Source organism: Pan troglodytes, chromosome 7 (genome assembly GCF_028858775.2).
Source record: "Pan troglodytes isolate AG18354 chromosome 7, NHGRI_mPanTro3-v2.0_pri, whole genome shotgun sequence".
NCBI lineage: Eukaryota > Metazoa > Chordata > Mammalia > Primates > Hominidae > Pan > Pan troglodytes.
Genome location: NC_072405.2, coordinates 26,166,342 through 26,191,397, shown reverse-complemented (window position 1 = coordinate 26,191,397; position 25,056 = coordinate 26,166,342). Strand labels below are relative to the sequence as shown.

Below are 25,056 nucleotides of genomic sequence, written 5' to 3'. Positions count from 1 at the left end.
CGCAGGCTGCTTGGCATCTTTGTGGAACTACGCTTATTGTCCCATCAAGCCTGTTTAGCAATTATTGTGTGTCATTATTAAAATATTATTCTCTTATTGTGAAGAAAATATACTAAAGCATGCTGTAGGTCAGTCATTTTCTAGTGACAGGGATTAGAGGACTAGAATCCATTCAATTTTTAAAACTTTACCTACGAATTGTTAGAAAATATATGCTTGAAATAATCTCATTGTAGTTTATCGTTATTGTTTATTTTCTAAGCCTTCTTTACAGATATATTTTCCCACTGTAATTCATTTTAAATGGATGGTTTTTACTTCTTAATAAAATTATTGACTATTGATTTATATCTGATACAATCCTTTGTAGTATTCAATGCTGATGTTGAAAAAATTCAGCCACAATGAATAAGGAGTGTTCCCAAGAACCCTCAGACAAAAAAAGAAAAACAAAAGAAAACATGAAACTACCCCCAGGATCAGAATGAAAATGTATTTGCTCCTAACATCAGATGTCTTCGGTTTAGAATACTTATTTCAACTTGAAATTTTCTTAATTTGTAGACATAATCTTGACATTGGGAATACGAGATTTAGGACGCTATTGCATTGCAAATGATGACTCTTTAGTGCAGTCAATGTTTTTATCTTAAAGAAAATGATTTTACCTTTCATGACAATAATAAAGGTGACCTAGAAAAGTCTTCCTTAAATAATTCCAAGCTTATTATATTAATTAGCAAATATTAATTGATAGCAAACCTAATCATCTTTTCTTCTAATTTGGTCACAACTTCTGTTCCTTTGCAATCCTATTCTCACCCCATTTTATCTTTTATAAAAATACACAGAGGGTGTCTCTTTTTCACATTGGTAAACGTTTTAAATATCAGAAAGTTAATTTTCTCTATTTTTAATATAAGCAAATATTTTAATATAATCAATTATATTTAATACATTACATATAAAAACATCTACTATTTCTATCACTGGGCCTAAGATAGGTACATACTCAATATACAATTGAATTTTAAAGAAAAAATATTTACTAAGATAAAATAAAGAGTGAAATGCCAGAGTTCTTATAAATTGTTGCTACAAATTATATCATATGTTTAAAAGGATAACTTTAATGGAAAAATGGGTCTAGAGATACTTTTTTTTAAATTGTTGCTACAAATTATATGTTTAAAAGGATAACTTTAATGGAAAAAATGGGTCTAGAGATACTTTTTTTTTTTTTTGAGATGGAGTCTCGCACTGTCACCTGGGCTGGAGTGCAGTGGCGTGATCTCGGCTCACTGCAACCTCCACCTCCCAGGTTCCAGCAATTCTCCTGCCTCAGCCTCCCAATTTGCTGGGATTGCAGGCACCCGCCGCCACACCTAGCTAATTTTTTGTATTTTTAGTAGAGACAGGGTTTCACTATGTTGGCCAGGCTGGTCTCAGTGATCCGCCCGCCTCAGCCTCTTGAAGTGCTGGGATTACAGGCGTGAGCCAACACGCCCGGCCCATCTTGGTTGTTTTGTTTACAATGTTGGGTGAAAGGGTTAAGTCATGACTAATTGCTATCATATGAATTTCTGCCCAGTGTTGTAATACAGAAATTTGGTGTTTCTCTTTAGACCATTTGATGTGGACAGAGAATGAAATATAAAATATGCCTCTCTTCAGAAAGAAGACTTATGTTGAAAGAAATAAGCAGAATAGTGTGCCTATACCTTTTATACCTCTCCCAGGTGCATGAAGGAGGCTTCCCAACTGGTGGGCTTCTTTGGAGAGCGATCAGTCAAGGAAAAGCCTCCTTTGATGGAGAATCCCCCAATATCAGTCTCTGAATATCTTTTCAGTGAAGCTCTGCAGTTATTCCAGCGAGGAATCCTATGTTCTCTGGCCTGGAAAGTGGTAGGAAGAGTGTAGAGCCGGTTGCCTGGCTGCAAGAGAAGAAGCCTGGGAAAGCCTCACCCTTTTTGAACAGGGTCTCTCTCCTCCCCTCCAGCGCTTCTGCTGTCATGTCACCTGGAGCATCTCTGGGCAATCTTAATAGAAAGTAAATCTTCCATATTCTGAAAGGGTACGAGAAGCAGCATTCACCTGGCTGCACAGGGTTTAGATGAGGATCTGACTGTTAGCCCATTTGCCTCTACCTTCACTTCCAAGCTAGCAGTGCCTCCAATCCAGAATCCCCTAGGGTGCTACACTGTGACTTCTCTCGCTTCTCATGGTGCTCCTCTCTACTGCTGCTTTGCCAATTCCCCTACTTCTCTTCTCTCCTCTCCTCTCCTCTCTTCTCCTCTCATTTCGTTTCTTTCTAGACAGGGACTCACTCTGTCACCCAGGCTGGAGTGCATTGGCACGATCTTGGCTCACCGCAACCTCCATCTCCCGGGTTCAAGCAATTCTGCCTCAGCCTCCCGAGTGGCTGGGAGTACAGGTGCCCACCACCACGCCTGGCTAATTTTTGTATTTTTAGTAGAGACAGGGTTTCGCCATGTTGACCAGGCTGGTCTCGAGCTCCTGACCTCGAGTGATCTGCCCACCTCGACCTCCCAAAGTGCTGGGATTACAGGCGTGAGCCACCACATCAGGCCCTCCACATGCTTTTTATCATCTGCCGACTTGCTGACATTGCACACTAGCTGTTCTTTCCCTTTCTCTTTGACTTTGTCAATTCGCATCTTTTAAACTTTTTCTTCACTCATTTTCTAGTGGGCTTTGTGAGAAGGAAAAAATTAAATTCATGTGTTCAATCAAACCAAAAGTCCCCAACTCCTTCTTAACTCTTACCGTCAAAACTATACTTAGCCCATTGTTTTCCAGTAAAAGAGGAAAGTATGTCAGTATAAACAGACTGTAGTTTAAAGCAAGGAAATTACATTTTTCCCTCTGAGAACGATTTTGCCTCCTGAGGAATAATTCCGTAGAGGCAACAACAGTTATTGGGGTCACCACAAGAATTCAATGCTAGGGATACCAAAATTAGCCAGGTGTGACCTTTGCTTTCAAAAATCTTACTCTAGGCAGTGGCTCACGCCTGTAATCCCAGCACTTTGGGAGGCCAAGGTGGGAGGATCACTCAAGTCCAGGAGTTTGAGACCAACCTCGCAACATGGGGAGAAAAAGACACAAGCTCCATAAGCAGAGACCTGCGTGCATATTTTGACTAAGCCACTTCCTTGTTGTGTAACATTAAGTAACTGATTAAAATGCTCCTGTGCCTTTCCACAGCATAACACAAACAGCACATTAGGATAGCGAAAAGAACCAGAGTCCTTCCTCTGTTTTTGTGATGAAACAGATTCAATTCTAGTTAACACTGAGTGTCATTCTGTGTGGTGAGAGGCTGGGAAAGTCTGGGAGAATTTCCTTGGCGACTCTAAGATTAGGGATGGCCTGCGGCTGCATCCGACTTCCTGGAGCTACTGAAGTCTGAACTCTGGTCTCATGAAAAATTCAAGGTTGATACATTTATAAAATTCTTTTTGTTCTTGCAGTTTTTTCAAGGGGGAACATGGCAAAGATGTTCAGTTTCATCCTTGTTACCACCGCTCTGATAATGAGCAGGGAAATTTCGGTAAGCTTATTGTGAAAACTATTGTCATATTTATAATGCCTGCTTTTATCTGAATTTTCTTTCATTTTGCATTAAACCTATAGTGACTTGTCATTGAAAAAACTTAACTACGTGGGAAAAGCAAAGAGGCTGGTAGAAATACTGGACACATAGTAAAGCAGCACTTTAAAGCGCTTTACATTTTTGCAGGGGAGGCCGAGATGGGTGGATCACAAGGTCAGGAGTTCGAAACCAGCCTGGCCAATATGGTGAAACCCCATCTTTACTAAAAAAAATACAAAAAATTAGCCGGGCGTGATGGCACGTGTCTGTAGTCCTAGCTACTCGTGAGGCTGAGGCAGGAGAATCCCTTGAACTCAGGAGGCGGAGATTGCAGTGAACTGAGATCATGCCACTTCACTCCAGCCTGGGCGACAGAGTGAGACATCTCAAAAAAAAAAAAAAGTGCTTTAAATTTTTTTAAATAAAAAGTATTCACAATAAATAAGTAATTTTTAAAAATTTACTGGAGTTATTTGGTTGGAATATTAGAAATTTGAAACTGTCCATAGTAATTAAAATTAACCTTGAGCTTTTCAATATTGAAAAGTGTAAAACTAACCAGATTATTTGAAAGTAATTACATCGAACTTGTGTTGTCCTTCATTTGTGAATAAAAAAGACAAAACATTCATTCAAATTTCTTGGAGAAAGAAAACTCCTAGGTTTTAAATAAGCTTACTAAATATGCGTATGCAGTCTCGTAAAGATTGGGCATACTTGACCTGTGATGTCTTCAATTATTTTAAAATTGCATAGTGCACTATGTTTAACAATATCACAACCGATCCCCCACTATTGTAAAACAACACAGGACCCAGACACCATAAAATGTTCTTGCTGTTCATTTTTTAGCCTATGTGACTCAAGGTGCTAAGCAAATAACTCTCTCAGAAGGGATAAATCTGAGTGATAGGGATAGAGTAACAAGAACAAATAAGAAGTAATCCTAGAGAGGCCTGGCGCAGTGGCTCACGCCTGTAATCCCAGCACTTTGAGGGGCCGAGGTGGGTGGATCGCTTGAAGCCAGGAGTTTGAGACCAGACTGGGCAACATGGCAAAACCCCATCTCTACTAAAAATACAAAAATTAGCCGGGTGTTATGGCACACAACCTGTATAGTCCGAGCTACTTGCCAGGATGAAGCCCAAGAATCGCTTGAACCAGAGAGGCAGAGGTTGCAGGGAGCCGAGATTGCACCACTGCACTCCAGCCTGGGCAACAGAGCAAGACTCTGTTGAAAGAAAGAGAGAGAGAGAGAGAGAGAAGGAATCATCCTAGAAAAATGGCTGGGAGAGGTTCTGTGACTTGGACCTAGGGATGGGAACAAAGGAAAAAAGAAAAGAAAGAAAGGAAGGAAGGGAGGGAGGGAGGGAAGGAGAAAGAAAGGAAAAGAACAAAAGAAAAGAAAAAGAAAAGAGGAGAAAGAAATCATTTTAGAAAAATGGCTGGGAGAGATTCTGTGACTTGGACCTAGGGATGGGAAGAAAGGAAAGAAAAGAAAGGAAGGAAGGAAGGGAGGGAAGGAGGGAAGGAGAAAGAGAGGAAAAGAACAAAAGAAAAGAAGAGAAAGAAATCATCCTAGAAAAGATATCTGGGAGAGGTTCTGAGAATGGTAAGGGAAGAGGAAGGGGAAGGGGAAGGGGAAGGGGAAGGAAAAGGGAGAAACCATCCTAGAAAAATGGCTGGGAGAGGTTCCGTGACTTGGACCTAGAGATGGGAGGGAGGGGAGACGTACTACATATATATATATATATTATAGACTATATAAATATAAATGTATTATATATGCATATGTATTTGATATAATATATAATATATAAATCCATTATGTAATTTTATATATACATATATTATATATAAATATAATATAGACTATAATAAAGACTATAATATAATAAATACAATTATATTACATTATATTATATATAAATATATTTAATATATTATATATTAAATATATTTTTAAATTATATAATATATAATATCTATTCATTTATATTCATATATATTCATATTATATATTATGTAATATATATTATATATTTTTATTATATTATATATTATTTTATATATTATATATTATTTGATATATTATATATTATTATGTTATATATTATTTAATATATTATATATTATTACATTATATATTATTTAACATATTATATATTATTTAATATATTATATGATATATTATATATTACTTAATATATGATATATGATATATTATTTATATGCATATATATTATATAAGATATATAATATATACGAATATACATTTATAAATGTTTATTTAATGTATATAATATACATTAAATATACATATTTAAAAGTATTTATACCAGCCATTCAAAAACCTCATTTATTATGGAGATTTACATGCCAACAGTACAATTAACTTCTATAAACCACATTACTGTTTAGAAAACACATAAGCAATGTCATATAGAGATTGAGAGCACAGTCCTTGAACTGAATTTGAATCCCACCTCCGCTTACCCAATGGGCATCAAGACTGAGCCCTTTCCTACCGCAAGGAATTGTTATGAGGATCAAAGGAGACAACTATAAAGCTCCTAGCATAGCGATTCCAATTATTTTGTATTATTTGATCTTTTGAGTCCAGGAGTTTTCGCATAAGCCATAATTTCCAATTCTTCAAATAGTTAGGCAGTATTAGAACTTTTCAAGCCACTTTCTCTTTGGAATAATATTCTGAAATGGGAACTGGAGACAAAATGGAATCACTGATTTATCCAAATGTTTAAAAGGCACTTGTTTTCCATGAAAATGAGGTGCATACTCATCTCATCTCACCTGTTTTGCAGGCGCTCGAGGACTGTGCCCAGGAGCAGGTGCGGCTCAGAGCCCAGGTGCACCTGCTTGAGACCCGGGTCAAACAGCAACAGGTCAAGATCAAGCAGCTTTTGCAGGAGAATGAAGTCCAGTTCCTTGATAAAGGAGATGAGAATACTGTCATTGATCTTGGAAGCAAGAGGCAGTATGCAGGTCAGAATGGACTTTTCTTAAGTGTTTCAATAACTTACATTATGCACCCATGTACAGTGATGGTGCTAGTTATTTCAGGCTTTTCCTATTTCAGTAACAAGCAATATGAAGCATTATATCTATTGTAAATGTCTTCTTTCACACTTTACTTTTTTTTTTTTTTTTTTTTTTTTTGAGGCAGAGTCTTGCTCTGTCGCCCAGGCAGGAGTGCAGTGGTGTAATTTTGGCTCACTGCAAGCTCCGTCTACCAGGTTCACACCATTCTCCTGCCTCAGTCTCCCGAGTAGCTGGGACTACAGGTGCCCACCACCAGGCCCAGCTACTTTTTTTGTATTTTTAGTAGAGGCAGGGTTTCACCATGTTAGCCAGGATGGTCTCGATCACCTGACCTTGTGATCCGCCTGCCTCGGCCTCCCAAAGTGCTGGGATTACAGGCGTGAGCCACCGTGCCCAGCCAACACTTTACTTTTTTCTATCTCTGCGGGGGCATTTAATGTGAATGCTAAATATCTGAGAATTTATATCATTTAATAAGAAATCAGGACAATAGATTGTTTAAATACTGATGGACATAGCTAAGTGCGGTGGCTCACACCTGTAATCCCAGCATGTTGGGAGGCCTAGGTGGGCGGATTACAAGGTCAGGAGATTGAGACCAGCCTGGCCAATATGGTGAAACCCCATCTCTACTAAAAATACAAAAATTAGCTGGGCGTGGTGGCAGGTGCCTGTAGTCCCAGCTACCTGGGAAGCTGAGGCAGGAGAATCACTTGAACCCGGGAGGCGCAGGTTGCAGTGAGCCAAGATCGTGCCACTGCCCTCCAGCCTGGGCAACACAATAAGACTCTGTCTCAAAAAAAAAAAAAATCAGTGTACACATGGCAGATTACAATTGGGAATTTCTGCATATGAGCTTTGTGTTTGTGTATCTTTCCTTGTTGCATGTATGCAGTTTTCCCTTCTGAAATCCTAATGTGCATTAGGGGGGCAAATAAGGTAAAAAATAAAGGAGTAGAAAAAGGAAAAAGAACCAGAATTACTAAGGAAAATAAAAGAGTAGTTTTTTATATGTATATTTTCTGATTTCATAATGTTCCTTTCAATGAGGTATTTCTCCCCAGAAACTAAATGATTTTAAACTGGCAACACATTACACACATTGCTGCACAAATCATTATTCTCTATGGAAAACTGTTCACTTGAATTCCTCCAGAAGTAAAAGGTATCTTTTAGAGTAAACGATGATTGTCAGAAACAAAAAGAATGCTAGCGAGAGCACTTTGTCCATATGTCTATTCTAGCACTACCATGCTACATTGTAATTTCTGTTTATGAGTCTATTGAGGTCAATTAACTGGGCAATCTGTAAGGTCTAGAATGATATTTAATGTACTTTTATCTCCCTGTTGGCTATTAGAGTGCCTGAAACATAGTAGATCCTCATATTCAGGAATGAAAGGAAGGTAGTTCATAGGGAGAGGAATAGCAAGATAAGCAAATATAAATTCGGATACCTATTTGACTAGAATTGAAAGACTGTAGAGGTCAAAGAGATGCCGATCTTATGGGAATAGAAACATGTTTATTTTCTGCTTCTAATCATACAAGTGTAGGATATAGGAGTTGTGAGAATCTATGCTTCCATAAATTCTTCAGGGCACCTGGCTGGCTCAGACGGCAGCGCATGAGACTCTTAAAATGCTCCCTTTTTTTCTACCAAGATCCTTATCTCCCTCTGCTCAGACTCCTCGCCCTGGGCTCCTGCTTCTCTTATGGCCAGCATCTTGATCCAACTGCCCTCCCTCTGGCTCTTAGAGATCAGAAAGAGGCCAGAGCCAGTGGTCTGCAGTAGTGGGGATGGCTATAGCGTGAAGATGGCCAGTGCCTCTGGAGCCAAGAGGAACCAGGGACAGTTCGGGTAAAAATGGGCTTGGGAAGCAAACGGACTATCATTTAAGGGATGAGCATACAGATAAGTGATCCCAAAAGAACATACAAAGCTGATCTCAAGGGCAAGGAACTGGTAGATGCCAGTGGATCACCATTATTCCAAATTTCAAACCAAGCCCAAGACTTGGGGTTTCTATTCGAACACATTCTGAGCAGGTTATTGGCACAGACTCAAGGGTCAATCATGGCAGGGGGCAGCTAATCAGATGTTTGTTCCCAGGCCTCTACAACCAGTCATGGGAAGACTGAGGCTTAAGTGCTGTATTAGTCCGTTCTCATACCGCTATAACGAAATGAATGAGGCTGGGTCGTTTATAAAGAAAAGAGGTTTAATTGGCTCGTGGTTCTGCAGGCTGTAAAGGAAGCATAGCAGCATCTGCTTCTGGGGAGGCCTCAGGGAACTTACAATCATGGCAGATGGCAAAGCAGAAGCAGGCACATCTCACATGGTGGGAACAGGAGAAAGAGAGGGAGGAGGTGCGACACTTTCAAAAACCAGATCTCATGAGAACTCACCACTCACTGTACAGTACCAAGAGGGATGGTGCTAAAACATTCATGACAACTCCACCCCTGTGAGCCAATCGCCTCCCACTAGGCCCTCCCTCCAACACTGGGAACTACAACTCCACATGAGATTTGGTGGGGACACACATGCAAATCATATCAAGAGCTGAAGATCCAGTCCTTGTGTTGACACTGCTGGGGAGCAGACTTTGGGAAGCAAGGGGTCACCAAGGAATAAGGCAAGAAATCAGTTACTTGGAAATTACGATGCCAAGGTCAGAGCAGGATTAACTGTACAAGCAGGAGTTAGAAGAGTCGTATAGAGATGCTTCAGAAAACACATTATAATTATTATAAATATAAGACTTATAATAATAAGACAGATGATAGGAATTCTAGATGACTGTTTTTTGACATAAAAGCCAAAAAAATCAGAATTCAGTAGATTAAAACAATATTTTTCATATATTAATTACAAGCATGAAGAAGAAAAAGGGGAAATAAAATATAAAATATAAACACAGTTCAATTGTTCTTTATATTTTAGCATATAGGGAGATAGTACTGGAGAGGCTACTAAGAACAGACACTCAATAAATAAAATATATAACATAAAAATTCCAATAAAGTATAGTGTTTTTTATATATATATATAATATGGTATAAAATATATAAGAACTTGTTCACCTCAAAGTTGATGTTTTTGGTGTCCTTAAATTGAAAACAATTAAATATTCATACATATAATCTGTAGAAATGTAAATCTTTTCTTCTTATTTATAAGTTACTTTATTATTACTAAATTAGTTATTTTCTGAATTCTAATTTATCTGATGGTAGAAAACACCCAATTACATACAACCTAGCAATTTGTGCAAACAATGCACAAGGCACATGATTTTCTACAGCATACTATTAAGCTGTATCTTTTTTTAAAGCATTTGGGTGCTAGCGGTTTATGAATTAAAAGGTTACTGTGTCAAATTCACATTAACTGGTGGCAAGAACAAAAATCTGGCATCACCACCGCTGTTCACTTGACAACACCACTGGCTCCAGCATCTCCCCTTCTTCAGGAGCCCCCAGTCTGCATGTGAGTGTCTTGAGGCAGGTTACAAAGTGGCCTAAGGTGTTGACTCTGGAGTTTGATTTCAAAGTTCAGCTGCCCATCTTGCTAGCTGTGGCCTTTGGGGACATTACATAACCTCTGTGTGTCCCATATTCTCCATCTGAAGAATGAGAATAAGAATGCTGTGTATTTGTTGTAAGGATTAAAATATATTCAAATGAGTGAAAATATTTTGGCCAGGTGCCATGAATCATGCCTGTAATCCCTGCACTTTGGGAGGCCGAGGTGGGAGGAACACTTGAGGCCAGGATTTCAAGAACAGCCTGGGCAACAGAGTGAGACTCTAACACTATTAAAAAAAAATTGCCAGGCTTGGTGGTGCATGCATGCAGGCCCAGCTACTCAGGAGGCTGAGGCAGGAGGATTGCAGAAGTTTGGGGCTGCAGTGAACTGACTGTGCCACTGCACTACAACCTGCCTGGGTAACAGAGTGAGACCCGTCTCAAATAAATAAATAAACAAAATAAAATGAGTTAATATATTTAACATTGTAGAGCAAAAGAAGTACTCAGTGAATGCCAGCTATCTATGGACATTATTATAGCCTTGTTTTCAAGGAAGAAAGCCTACTCACTCTACCCTACAAGAGTATCGCATTCTCTCAATATTAATTTAACTGCACATTTAAAAATAACAAAGAGAGCAAAATTGAATTGTTTGTAACACAAAGGATAAATGCTTGAAGGGATGGACACCTCCTTTTCCATGATGTGATTATTATGCATTGCATGCCTTTATCAAAATATCACATGTACCCCAACAAATACATACACCTACAATGCACCCACCTTCCTTTATCCTTTCTTTTTTCTCTCCTTATGTTGCCTGGGGGTGAAGATGGCGGTAGCAGGGCCAGTTCTCGCATATCCCAACATGCTCTGGGGAGTGGCAGCTGACCTCTGTTGCTTACCTCTTTTTGTGTTTAGAATGTGGGGTACTTTGTGCCTTTGGTTCTCAGCTTTGTGCCTCAGCCACCATCCTGAGACAAGAGGAAAAAGCCCATTTGGCAGGCTGTCATGTCACTTTATGAGCTTAAACATTCAGCCTTCCAACATGGCTTACTTTCTGCATGATCAGAGAAAGGACGCACATCACCCAGTTTAATACAGTGTTTGTCAAAACAGAAGGCAGGATGCCTTGGCCTCACTCTAGTATTATGTAAATATTCAAAATTCTTTTTCTTTAAAAAAAAAAAACTCCCATGAACACAAAGCTTTTTAACCTTGCCTTTCTTCTACCTATTCTCCAGGGAGTTGAGTGGGTCAGAACATTTTGAAAATCATCATTTTAAATATCAAGTTCATATTTTAAATTCTACATTTTTCATACTTTCTGCTGTTACGATTTAAGTCTCATTTCCCAAAGCAGGCTTCTCAACTTGTTAGCTATAAGCAAATTGAACTACTGGTGCTTTTTTGCTTTTTTAATGTTTATTTATTTGTTGGGGGTTTTGTTGTTGTGTTACTGTTTATTTCAGTTAAAAGCTTTTCTTAAGTTGTGTTTGGCATTTTCTTCTGGGGAGAAGGAAAATTTCAAAAACAAGACCAAAGAAATAACAAACTCGCAGTTAGCAAAAGATAATAACAAGTAGAAAATGTTGGCTGAAACCTCTATATTCACTAAGTTTTCCAGAGGCAAATGTTATAGCTAATCACTTCCATATTTGCCTGGAAAATAGTTTGATCCTTGTGAGTCTTTAGTATTCAGCTCTTTGGTAGGAAATTAAATGTAAGCAAAAAGCTTCTTTCCAAATAGGGCTAAAATCTGCTTACTTTAATAAAAGTGTTGTACTATATACTTGACTACAAGATGTAAACTTTATAACAACATTGAACTAATTTTAGGTAATCATTTTCTCATTGTTTTGCTTCTTGTTTAATTGCCAAAACAGGATCCTTTTAATAATTTAGCATGTATTTGAACACATGTGCTTCTGAATCTTGAAAATAAATATATGAATAAAGCCTAAATCATTACAAAGATAAACATCTCACCAAAGCAGGAGTATATGGTTGGTCCCAACCATGTGAAGGTTATAAAATGACTAAGGTTCTTTCTTTTCTTTTCTCTTCTGATGTCTATGGCCTATTCAACCTACTTAATGTGCAATATATTTTATCTGTAACAAAACAAGAGAGTTGTAAATTTGGCAATTTAGTATCAAAACAATGAACATTTGTTTTTAAATCTTTAAACATCTTTAAAATATGCTACAAGAATGGAATTATCCAATAAGAAAAAAATTTTTTGTTAAGGAAATTAACAAAGCGATAAGGGTAAAAGTGAAAGTTGATGATGCTATAGTATTTTTATTCAAATGTTTGTAGACGGCTCTTCTTCAGACTGTTTATAGTGACCACTACTTCAATCATCCTAAAACCTAGCTTTCTATGCATCTGAACAATAGAGAGGTCCCCATTTGCCACATTCTCTAAGTCTGTACAGATCGACCTAGGTGAGACCCAATGGGTATTAATTTACATCACCCTCAAGTGGCTTAAGGAACAGACATCACCTTTTGGCAGGGTGTGGTGGCTCACACCTGTCATCCTTTCACTTTGGAGGCCGAGGCGGGCGGATGGCCTGACCTCAGGAGTTTGAGACCAGCCTGGCCAACGTGGCAAAATCCTGTCTGTACTAAAAATACAAAAAAATTAGCCAGGTGTGTAGGTTCATGGCTGTGATCCCAGCTACTCAGGAGGCTGAGGCAGGAGAATTGCTTGAACCCGGGAGGCGGAGGTTGTAGTGAGCCGAAATAGCACCATTGCACTCCAGCCTGGGTGAAAGAGCAAGACTCTGTCTCAAAGGAAAAAAAAAAAAAAAAAGAAAGAAAGAAATAGATATCACTTTTTGGTGACAAAGGGGTAGCTACATTTGCTTCAGTGTTCAAAGAAATACCACAGCAAAAAAGAATTAAGGGATGAAAAGAATAGCAGAAGCTTGCAGTTTTTAGCAAAAACATCTAAGAATGTATGGACTTTTAGAAACTTCAGTGGGTTAGTAAAAAATCTAATAAGGTTAAGAGATTATAAGATTTTGACAAGATTATGGGTGCAGCACACCAACATGGCACACGTATACATACGTAACAAACCTGCATGTTGTGCACATGTACCCTAGAACTTAAAGTATAAGAATAAAAAAAAAGATTTTGACAAGATTACTATTTTGGGTTCATTTTCAGATGTCCAGAATGATTTATCATGCTCTAAGTCAGGATAACCTGTAGTAACTTTGGTGTTAACATTTCTGCTTTCATTTTAGCTTCATGGGTGAGATAAATTTTACTATTCCGTCTGATAAAACTGTAAGTTCCACCTAAATATACTGTTATTAACTGACTACTCATAACTTGTTTTTTTTAAGATTGTTTTCTACAAAACTCAGAAATTAGAAACTAAGCCAGGCGTGGTAGCTCACACCTGTAATCCCAGCACTTTGGGAGTCTGTGGTGGGAGGATAGGATTGTTTGAAGCCAGGAGTTCGAGACCAGCCTGGGCAATATAGTGACACACCCCCATTTCTTAAAAAAATGTAAAAGAAAAAAGAAAGAAACAAAAAACTAGATTCTTATTTCACTCCCATTTTTTCCTCCATGATTATATCAAGGATTCAGGTGGCAAATATTAGCAAAGGAAATAAAACTTTCCTAATATCCAATGGAAGATGTACAAGATGCAATTTTAAAACGCTGATTTCTATACCATGTGTTATCTGTCTCCAGTGATACTGAGTAGTCTCATTCAGAGGCTCCCTAAGGTGGGGGAAAAAAAGACACATAATGAATGTTACATTACCTTGTTTTAAAAACAGATTGTTCAGAGATTTTCAATGATGGGTATAAGCTCAGTGGATTTTACAAAATCAAACCTCTCCAGAGCCCAGCAGAATTTTCTGTTTATTGTGACATGTCCGATGGAGGAGGATGGACTGTAATTCAGAGACGATCTGATGGCAGTGAAAACTTTAACAGGTGTGCTAATTATGATGTAAGACTTTATATGTAGCAGCAAAAGTGAGATTTATAAGTCAAATATTTTGATCATATCCTGAAGTCTATTAATTAGACAGAATTTCAATCTCTCTAAAGAAGAATACTGAAAATGAATTAACTAATCAAGAAAATATTGGAGGTGGTGGTAGCAGGGGGTGGGTGGTGGTCGCTTTGGTACCACAAATGGAGTTTGCTCTAATCGGCTTCCACTTTACCTTTTTTAGAGGATGGAAAGACTATGAAAATGGCTTTGGAAATTTTGTCCAAAAACATGGTGAATATTGGCTGGGCAATAAAAATCTTCACTTCTTGACCACTCAGGGTAAGGTTTGAATGATGTCAGATTTATTTGAAATATAATAAAAACAACACTAAAAAATTTTTTTTACCAAATTATAGGCAATGGAACTAATTCAATAATTGCTATGATTTGCAGATGGTAGTGATAACTTTTGGGCAATAATCCCAAATGTAAAATGTGGCTGCCTAAAATTAGAAACAGAAAAAAAAGCTAGAATTGGGTTGCGGGGAATTGTTTTCACATATATATTTATGAGAAATATCTACATATATTTATAGATATATATACATTCTATACATAGTATATATGTAGCTATATATAGATATATAGAATATAAGTTGCTATATGTATCTATAGATATATATAGAATATATATATATTCTACTTCTGAAAAGGATATATAATGTCATAATTATTCCTTTTTGATGCCTTGAGTTCCTGGAGATTATATATGCTGTATCAGTTACCTAATGTCACAATAATAATGTGTAACAATCCTCTTCCAAAGCTTAGTGGCTTAAAATCAACAACCATTTATCACTTCTCACAAATCTGCAGGTTGGCTGGGTGATTTTGCTGATCATGGCTGGGCTTGCTTATGAGTCTGCCATCAACTTCCTCGCTGAAGTTGCTGCTCTGGGATAGATGGATTCAACCTGGCTCCATAGGGTCTCTCATCTTCCAGCTAGCCAGCCTGGACTTCTTCTTGTAGCACAGGCAGGGTTCCAGAAAAAAGAGTGGATGTATATAAGTCTCTTGAGATCCAGGCCCAGAACTGGCATGGAGTCATTTTTATTCTATTGGTGAAAGCAAATCACAGGAGCAGCTCAGACTTTTTTAAAAAAGGAAGTAAACAATAGGAGGAGTTATGAAGACATTACGAGTGAGAGGTGAACAATTGGGGAATTGGTGCTATTTTTCCAATAAAACACTATAATATATGAAATGTCCATGTTTCCACATACGTCTCATCTTTAATGCTGAAATTTTTTCAAAGCTGCAACCAATTTGAAAGAAGTTTCAACCTACCACCTGTATCCTACATTAACATTTTACTTTGCTTGTTTTTGTTACGTATCTATCCGTTTGCCCATTACTCAATCCATCCATCAATCCATCTTTTCTGTATATATATTTCAAAGTAAATAGCAGACATCTGGATGTCTCCCTATATACTTTTAAATTCTTATCTTTAGAGTTTAATATTTGTCTAAAATATCATTGTTTTGATAACGACTTTTCCCAGCTTCTATCTCCCATGTTCTTTTGCTCCAATCCATTGTCTTCCCTACCTCTGTTGTAGTCTGAGATTATCATCAGTCCCACTGAAGTCTGATCCTGAATCCTTCATAAAAGGCAACTGTAATGCCCAAGAAAGCATGCTAAGTTACACTGCAATTGCATTAAAAATAAACAGCTGGGCATGGTGGCTCATGCCTGTAATCCCAGCAGTTTGGGAGGCTGAGGCGGGTGGACCCCTTGGGGCCAGGAGTTTGAGACCAGCCTGACCAACATGGTGAAACCCCGTCTCTACTAAAAATACAAAAATTAGCCAGGCATGGTGGCACACCACTGTAATCCCAGCCACTTGGGAGGCTGAGGCAGGAGAATTGCTTGAACCCAAGAGGCGGAGGTTGCAGTGAGCCAAGATTGCGCCAATCCACTCCAGCCTGGGTGACAGAGCAAGACTCTGTCTCAAATAATAATAATAATAATAATAATAATAATAGTAAATTAATTAAGATAAAACAAAAGTTCCTTTGTTCCATCCAAGTTCTGGAAAGCTATTGGTGTTTCTATATTTATAGTAGTAGGCTTACGGTTATAAAGTTCTTTGAGACACTAGAATGATAAACATTAGGCAGGATGAGTAATCCTAGAAACCTTATACTTTCTTTGTATGTCCTTCTTATGATCAGTGCTCTCTAAATTTATATAAGGCTTCCTTTCCTTCAACATATCTATTATTCTAGTTTTAAGTGTTTTATGCCAGATGTATAAAATTTGCCATACCAACTTCTGTTTCATTTGCACATTGATATTTATCTGGTTTCTTATTGAAACTATGAAAACCCCAGAGCAGTAACCCTTGGCTCTTTCTAAATATATGAAATTCAAACGTATTATTTTTTAAGTTATTATGATGTACATATTTGCCCAGAGGAACTTTGCCAACAAACCTGTTCCTTTACATATATCAACTTGGTACTCAGGCTGGCTAATCTCGTTGCAGAAAAAACGTATTTTTCAGTTCCTGGGCCCCCAACCATGTATCCCATCAATCCAGACAATAGGCAGTGTTTTTGTCTCTGCATTCTTTAATTATGAGAGCATTATGGCTAATGAATTACCTCTGAGAATAGCTTTATCCCCACTACATAAATCTCAACTAGAAGTAGTGGCAATAAAATTGGTTTAGAAATGGTAAATGTAATTTGTTTACTTATTGAACAAAGAGACATTTCAATGTTAGCCAAAAAATTGAGACTTTATGTCTCTGTTATAATAGAAGTTTTCTTTTTTTTTTTTTTTTTGAGACAGATTTTTGCTCTGTTGCCCAAGCTGGAGTGCAGTGGCACAGCCTTGGCTCACTAAAACCGCGGACTCTTGGCTCAAGCAATTCTCATGCCTCAGCCTCCTGAGTAGCTGGGACTATAGGCGCACACCACCACACCCAGCTAATTTTTGTATTTTTAGTAGAGACGGTGGTCTCACCATGCTGACCAGGATGGTCTCAAACACCTGGCTTCAAGTCATCTGCGTGCCTTAGCCTCCCAAAGTGCTTGAATTACAGGTATGAACCACCGCATCTCGTCTGTAATAGAATATTTTTAAAGACAGTTGACTTAGCCTGCCTTGCTGCTCTTATACACTCTACAGTCTTGTCTCCTGTGACCTTTACTACCTTGAGAGAGCTCCCTGGGGCAAGGAAATTGTGGTGCTAAATCAACAAGCCCAAGAGAGGCCCGCATCCCCTCTTAAAGGGACTCCAGTCATGAGGAATCCAGCATTCCCTGCCCCAACAGCCTTGAGTTTGTTTATAGGACTCCTTCAGGCTGTTCTCTTGTCTGTCCTCTTCTGCTGCTGGTGTGTGCACCCTTAAGCTTGAGGGGAGGCTAAAAAATGGCTTTTTTTTTTTTGAGACAGAGTCTCACTCTGTAGCCAGGCTGGAGTGCAGTGGCGTGATCTCGGCTCACTGCAACCTCTGCCTCCCGGATTCAAGCAATTCTCCTGCCTCAGCCTCCTGAGTAGCTGGGATTACAGGCACGCGCCACCATGCCCAGCTAATTTTTGTATTTTTAGTAGAGACAGGGTTTCACCATGTTGGCCAGGATGGTCTCGATCTCCTGATCTTGTAATCCACCCAACTTGGGTGTGAATAGAACTTGGATATGCAGCCTGGGATGTCCACAAGTGGATCCAAAGCCCCTTGCTATAAGTGATGGAGATGGGGATGGAAAGAGAGAAGAGGCCAACCAGAGATGGGGCCTAGGTGATAGGACTATTCAGGGACTCTCTTTCCCAGTGCCTCCATGGTCTGGCTTGAAACTCCAAGGAAAGTGAGGCTCTAAATTCTAACCTGACCTTACAGGTCATTGTTATATCTTATTTATCAAAGTAGGAGGATAGAACACATGTGATCTAATAATTTGATTTGTAACATTTGGTGCCCCTGGCAAGAGTTCTGTTTCTGAAAACGGAATAGTCTTTGTTATTTCTAAACAATGGGAAAAAAAAGATTACTTGAAGGTAGCAATTATTTTAATCATTTTAAAAACACAATGCTCTTTTATCACCTAGAATTTTTACAGTCATTAAAGTGTATCTTTAATGTTTAGAGATTTTTTGTCATCATATATCATTCTTTAGCGTATATAAAAGATAATATATACCCAATACATTGTATTCTTTTTTTTTGTTTTTTTTTTGCGACGGAGTCTCGCTCTGTCGCCCACGCTGGAGTGCAGTGGAGCAATCTCGGCTCACTGCAAGCTCTGCCTTCTGGGTTCACGCCATTCTCCTGCCTCAGCCTCCCAAGTAGCTGGGGCTACAGGTGCCCGCTACCACGCCCGGCTAATTTTTTGTATTTTTTAGTAGAGACGGGGTTTCACAGTGTTAGCCAGGATGGTCTCTATCTCCTGACCTCGTGATCCGCCCGCCTCGGCCTCCCAAAGTGCTGGGATTACAGGCGTGAGCCACCGCCCCGGCCCCATTGTATTCTTAAAATGCTTTCACATGTAGATATCAGCTCTTCAGAAATACTTTTTGACTCAGAGTCATTGATGTTAGTATATTTTCCAGTAATTATCATCATCTCTGTCATTGAGAATGTTGGTGGTACAGCATTTCTCAAGAATGTTTCCTTATTGTCTCTGAAATTCTCTTCCAATGACATCCACTCTACAAACTTTGATGCTAAGAGTCTCTTGATCTTATGAGCCAGTATCAAACGAAGGTTTTCGGATAACAATTAGGATTCATATTTCTTCCTCAAATTATTCTTAAAGGGTTTCCTGGCTGATCTTTTATGCTATCAGGAAAATAACCAAGTTCAGGCATATGCAGGCAATGGCAACTACATTTTACAAACCTAGTGGCTCAGCTACTAGAGATTACACAATGTCATTAATAGCCACCATTTATATTCAAGATCAACATTCTTACTGAAATCAAGAAAAAGAGGTCAAACTATTAAACGTAAAACGTCGATCCTTTCATTGTTAGATTGCTTTAGGTAATCACTTATTTTTTCTGTTGTTCATTATTCAGTGAATTGCACTAGGTTTTACCTCTGAGAGATCTAGTAGACATTTTTTAAATTTAATATTGTATCCATCATTTTTTTCAAATAAATTACACGATAAAATGTTCATGTTATATATACAAAGGAGTCACTGTTTAATCTTTGAAAACTGATTCTTGGCCAAGGGAAATGGTAAAATTAAAACAGAGCTGTGAATTATTTTTAAACCGCAGTAGTCCGTGTCATGTCACACATTTTTAAAAATTATAATTGCTTGTTTCTTTTTTAGAAGACTACACTTTAAAAATCGACCTTGAAGATTTTGAAAAAAATAGCCGTTATGCACAATATAAGAATTTCAAAGTTGGAGATGAAAAGGTACTACAATTTTCTAATAAGTAAAACCGTGAATAAATGCTTAAAATGTGCAATATAACCCTGGAGTCAGTGGAAATAAAAATGTACAATAGAACTTGTTCTTTTGTTTATGAAATAAACTTAATTTTAAAATGGTCATAGAGGAACTCCACTGACAGCAGAAATGCTCTTTTTCTTTAGAATTTCTACGAGTTGAATATTGGGGAATATTCTGGAACAGCTGGAGATTCCCTTGCGGGGAATTTTCATCCTGAGGTGCAGTGGTGGGCTAGTCACCAAAGAATGAAATTCAGCACGTGGGACAGAGATCATGACAACTATGAAGGGAACTGCGCAGAAGAAGATCAGTCTGGCTGGTGGTTTAACAGGTTTGATGTCTTACGAGCATAGTTGTAATGGAGTTGATGATATCTCACTGATAGACATTAATTATCAATATAATATGTATGGTAATGTTAGTCTTTATTTATAATATTAGTATTATTAAGTAATCATTCTCAGAATTCTTCAGCAATGAAGTCGTTTTGAGGATTTGTTCATTGTGTACATTAGTAAAGTTTAAATGTCATAGAAATATATTATTACTTTTACAAAGATCATTTGCAAACTGAATTATGGATGAGTTATAAATAGAAGGCCACAAATTCACACAAAGAAAGAGAGAGGATGTATATATATGGAGACTATTTGGCATCCTAATAACCAACTAGTTCTTCACCTGACCATATCACACAAAAGAGCCACCGTTATTGCTGTAATGCTTCTGTATACTACTACTTTTCAATCACTATGGCTTTCATTAATTCATTGAGTCTAAGCCTCTTCCAATACAGAAATTTCCTTTACAATAATCCAGAAACCTAATTCTACCCTCTGACTGAATACATTCATGTTACTTTATCAGCAAATTCATCCCGTTTTTGATTGTATATAGTTGCTTCTTTTTTTACTGATACAAAATATTTTATATATTTCTGGGGTACATGGGCTAATTTTTGTATTTTTGGTAGAGATGGGGTTTTGCCATGTTGCCCAGGCCGGTCTCGAACTCCTGGCCTCATGTGATCCACCTACCCCGGCCTCCCAAAGTGTTGGGCGTGAGCCACAGCACCCTGCCGAATTCATAAGTTTTAAATTGCATATCATTCTGAGCAGAGATTCACACCATTGGATTCTTTCTGCCCAGGAGGTGGGTCATCCCTCTGTCTAGCATATCCACTGTGAAAGCCCTCCCTGCCCCAAGACACTTAGTAGAAGTCTGAGTTATCAGATCCAGTGTTGGAGTTTCATAGTGCTCGTGTTCGAATCATGCTTATTTGATTTAATAATGGTCCCAAAGCACAAGAGCTGTAATGCTGACATATTGTTATATAATCATAATCTTTTATTATTAGTTGTTGTTAATCTCTGTGTCTAATTTATAAATTAACTTTATCATAGGTATGTATATTATAGGAAAAAACAGAGAACTACTATAGATGGTTTTTTTCCTTCCTACACCCAAAAGATTTTTCCCCCTAGCGTTCTGAAATTTTACAATGACATACACTGTCGTGGTCTTCTTTTGGTTTACTACAGTGGGTACTCAGTGGTTCTTTTGAATCTATATCATGTCTTTCAGTTTAGTAAATTTTATTTTCTTTATCTGCTCGTTACTCACTTCATAGCTGTTTCGGTTATCAGACTGAAAAAGCATAGTATCAATATATAGAATTTGGTATTATCTGTAGTTTCAGGCATCCACTAGGGGTCTTGGAACGTATCGCCTCCAGATAAGGGAGTACTACTGCTGTTGTAAAAATAGTCATCTTTTCTATATTTTGCTTTTTTAAAAAAACATTTGAGTCCATTTAAGATTTGATCATTTATAAAGGAACTGGAGTATTTCCAGCAGTGTGAAGGAGAGAAACAAATTTCACTCTCCTGCTTTGCAAATTGAAGGTGATGATGGTGTTTTCCTTAGTGGTTTTCCTGTTATTTTAAAAACCGTCTTCTTCACCTGTTCCTACTCCTCCTTTCTTTCCCCCTTGTTCTTCTAAGCCAGCATGACATAAAACTTACGTGTAATTCATGAAGTCATCTGCAAGCATCACCAATGTTTGATTTTGAAAAGAATTCCATATACAGAAATAATTACTAATAGTATCCTGAGATCAAAACCAGGTACTTTAGCCAGCTGACTGGCTTCTAAGGCATCTGAATGAAAACTACCGTGTGTATTAATGTGGGCAAAGGAATGATTTACCTGACTTTAAAGATATGGGTTCAGGGAGCACAAAGAAAGGCAATTCATTAGGTGGAGCCTACCACAGAGCCCACGTTATCCTTGGAATCAAAGGAGTTGATAAGGCTGTGCAATTGGAAAATCAGTAGGCATTAAGGGAGAGAAAGTAGATTGTTTTAGAAACTTGCTGCTACTTCTACCATGCCTACAATTAGTGAGTTCGACTATCATCTTTTCTTCCTTCTTACTGTTGCTTTTTTTCTGTCCCATAGTTCTAATTTACATGAAATGTTGGCACTTCATAAATATTACCCACCTATAAGATGTTCTTTTTCCACATAGCAAACCAATCACTGCGAGTTGATGTCTTTTCTTTGTTAGTGTAGCATTTCACGTGAGTGCTCACAGCCACTTCTTCACCAAGGAAGCCCCAATCATCCCCTAACCTAGTTTCAAATCCAGGCTGTTCTAAAAACTAAACGATGCTAGAAAACTAGTCTCAGAATAGTGAAGGTTTCTTATGTTCATCACAGAGTCAGTTTCCTAATGGGATTCAAATCATAGACCAAATATAAAAATATAGTTAGCAGATGTCTCTAGATAGACAAATATATGCCAAAATATATATTCTGGAGACTCAATTTACAGTATTTTCTTTTTTAACATTACTTTCCATGCTGTTTTAAAAACACAGAAGGCTTTGACATTTGCAGACTTGACATACATATTTTCAATTAATTATGTCCATTTAAGTTAGGAGGACTTCGAGAACGCTCAGTAGGAGTGAATCATTAAGCTGATAAGTGATTCAAGCCAGCCACTCAGCCTTTACGGGTAGATTATATGCTTTTTTGATTCAATAATTTGGGTTTTTCCATAGATGTTCAGAACTACCTCTTGTGAATGTTCTCCTTCTATCCTAATTCTGACATCTTTTCATTAATTGTATCAATAAAGAAGTATATGGCAATTAATTTCATAACAACACACATAAACTTATTGCATACTGTTACATGTAAATTATACATATCAAGGACAAAATTTACAGACTCCAAAGGAGGAAAGAAACATTTTTATATTGTCGATAACCTAACCAGCTTATCTAGATTGGTGCAATATATGTAAAAAATTAACTCAGCAACTAGGAAAAAATGATTTTTGGTTGATGGGGGGCAAAACTTTAAATGGTGGTTTAGGTTTGTTTGCTTACCCTTGAGATTGAAATAATTGATATGCTAGCAATTTAAAGAAGGGGACATACGGAGTTTGAATTATGAAAGCTAAGTCTTAGCAGCAGGGGAACGAACGTGTGAATGCAAATTATCCAGGAAAGCCAGTAGTAGAGCACCTTGCCCACGCCTTGCTTTGCTGACACTCACCTTAGCTCTTGTTAAGTATGAAATTAACACTGTTCTGAGTCAGGAGGTTGTAAGGCTGGAGGTTACAAGGAGGCGTTTTTGTTTGCTTGTTTTAATTTTTTGTTTAAAGACAATCGAAAATTGAAATGCTTATTTTTCAATGCACTGTGAGTGGCCTGGGTTGTATTTTCAGATTTGTTACGGCAGTAAAACTCACCAGTTTAAAATACCCATCTCTGAGGCCAGGCGCGGTGGCTCACACCTGTTATCCCAGCATTTTGGAAGGCTGAGGCAGGAGGATTGCTTGAGCTCAGGAGTTGGAGACCAGCCAGGGCAACACAGTGAGACACTGTCTCTATTATTAAAAAAAATTAAAAAATAAAAAATAAAATACAATAGCCATCTGTTGTAGAAATTTCTCAGCTTTTGGAAACTAGTAAATATATACTTGTTTGAAAAATGGCAGAATTAATAGTTCAAAAGTTTTAAGTATTTGTAGCAAAATAAAAGGGATTCTGAACAATATTTTTCCAGTCTGATTGTTGTTTTCTTTTTTTTTCCCCCTTCCACTAGATGTCACTCTGCAAACCTGAATGGTGTATACTACAGCGGCCCCTACACGGCTAAAACAGACAATGGGATTGTCTGGTACACCTGGCATGGGTGGTGGTATTCTCTGAAATCTGTGGTTATGAAAATTAGGCCAAATGATTTTATTCCAAATGTAATTTAATTGTTGCTGTTGGCCTTTCGTTTCTGCAATTCAGCTTTGTTTAAAGTGATTTGAAAAATGCTCATTCTGAACATATCCATGCACAATCATGATAACTGTTGTGAGTACTGCTTTTCATTATTCTCACTTGCCTTTGTTACTTAATGTGCTTTCAGTACCGCAGATATGCAATATTCACCAAATAAATGTAGATTGTGTTAATATTTATTGAATCCCTGTGTGCAAAGGGCTCTGATAAGAGCTTATGTCAGACAAAACATAAAAAGCATGGATTATATACCATGACTTAGGAGATACAAGCATAAATGCATAATAAATTATGAATGCAATTGGCAAAACACATGACAAAATCCGGCAAATAATGGATTGCCAAATCAACCGCAGAGACAATAAATATTATGAGTTGGGATTTGAACTCAGGTTTTGGATTACAGAGTGGAAACTTTTAAGCACAACCCAGGATCTTAACCACTACAAAACGCTACTCGTGTTTTTAGGAAGTTTATGTAGGTTATACACTTCTCTCACAGGGCTCATTTTAATTCTTATGCCAATCCTGTGAGGTTATTATTATGTCCATTTAACAGAGCTGAGAATCAGTGGGTCTGAGTTTTTGTGACTGCTCCAAGTTACAAAGTAGGGGAACAAGGCCTCAAATCCGAGTCTTCTGATGCTAAATCAAATATCTTGCCACCATCCTATAGCTTCTTCTGGATAGAACTTGGATTGGTGCAGAGTAGGGAGAGAATGTTTCAAATGAGAGTAAAAGATACTCCAAAAGGGTGGGCACAGTGGCTCACGCCTGTAATCCCAGCACTCTGGGAGGCTGAGGCAGGCGGATTACTTGAGGCCAGGAGTCTGAGACCAGCCTGGCCAACGTGATGAAAACCCACCTCTACTAAAAATACAAAAATTAGCTGGGCGTGGTGGTGTGAGCCTGTAATCCCAGCTACTTGGGAGGCTGAGGCAGGAGAATTGCTTAAACCCAGGAAGCAGAGGTTGTAGTGAGCTGAGATCGTGCCAACCTGCACTCCGACCTGGCCAACAAAGCGAGAAGCCATCTCTGGAAAAAAAAAAAAAAAAAAAGATACTCTAAAAAATATTTGTGTGTCAACT

At 38.0% G+C, this 25,056-nt stretch overlaps 1 protein-coding gene across 6 annotated transcripts in view; it reads left to right on the top strand.

Moving 5' to 3' along the window:
* Positions 1-24,143, top strand: part of FGL1 (fibrinogen like 1) — a 58,619-nt gene extending 34,476 nt beyond the window's left edge. For all 6 annotated transcript variants that reach the window (XM_054657249.2, XM_001141969.8, XM_054657248.2 and 3 more), the window contains 7 exons: positions 3,495-3,574; positions 6,442-6,622; positions 14,022-14,181; positions 14,427-14,524; positions 19,537-19,625; positions 19,806-19,993; positions 23,781-24,143. In XM_054657249.2, the coding sequence (XP_054513224.1) occupies positions 3,512-3,574; positions 6,442-6,622; positions 14,022-14,181; positions 14,427-14,524; positions 19,537-19,625; positions 19,806-19,993; positions 23,781-23,940 (939 nt within the window). In that variant the 5' untranslated portion in view covers positions 3,495-3,511 and the 3' untranslated portion in view covers positions 23,941-24,143. The remainder of the gene's footprint in view (positions 1-3,494; positions 3,575-6,441; positions 6,623-14,021; positions 14,182-14,426; positions 14,525-19,536; positions 19,626-19,805; positions 19,994-23,780) is intronic.
* Positions 24,144-25,056: the final 913 nt, after the last annotated feature.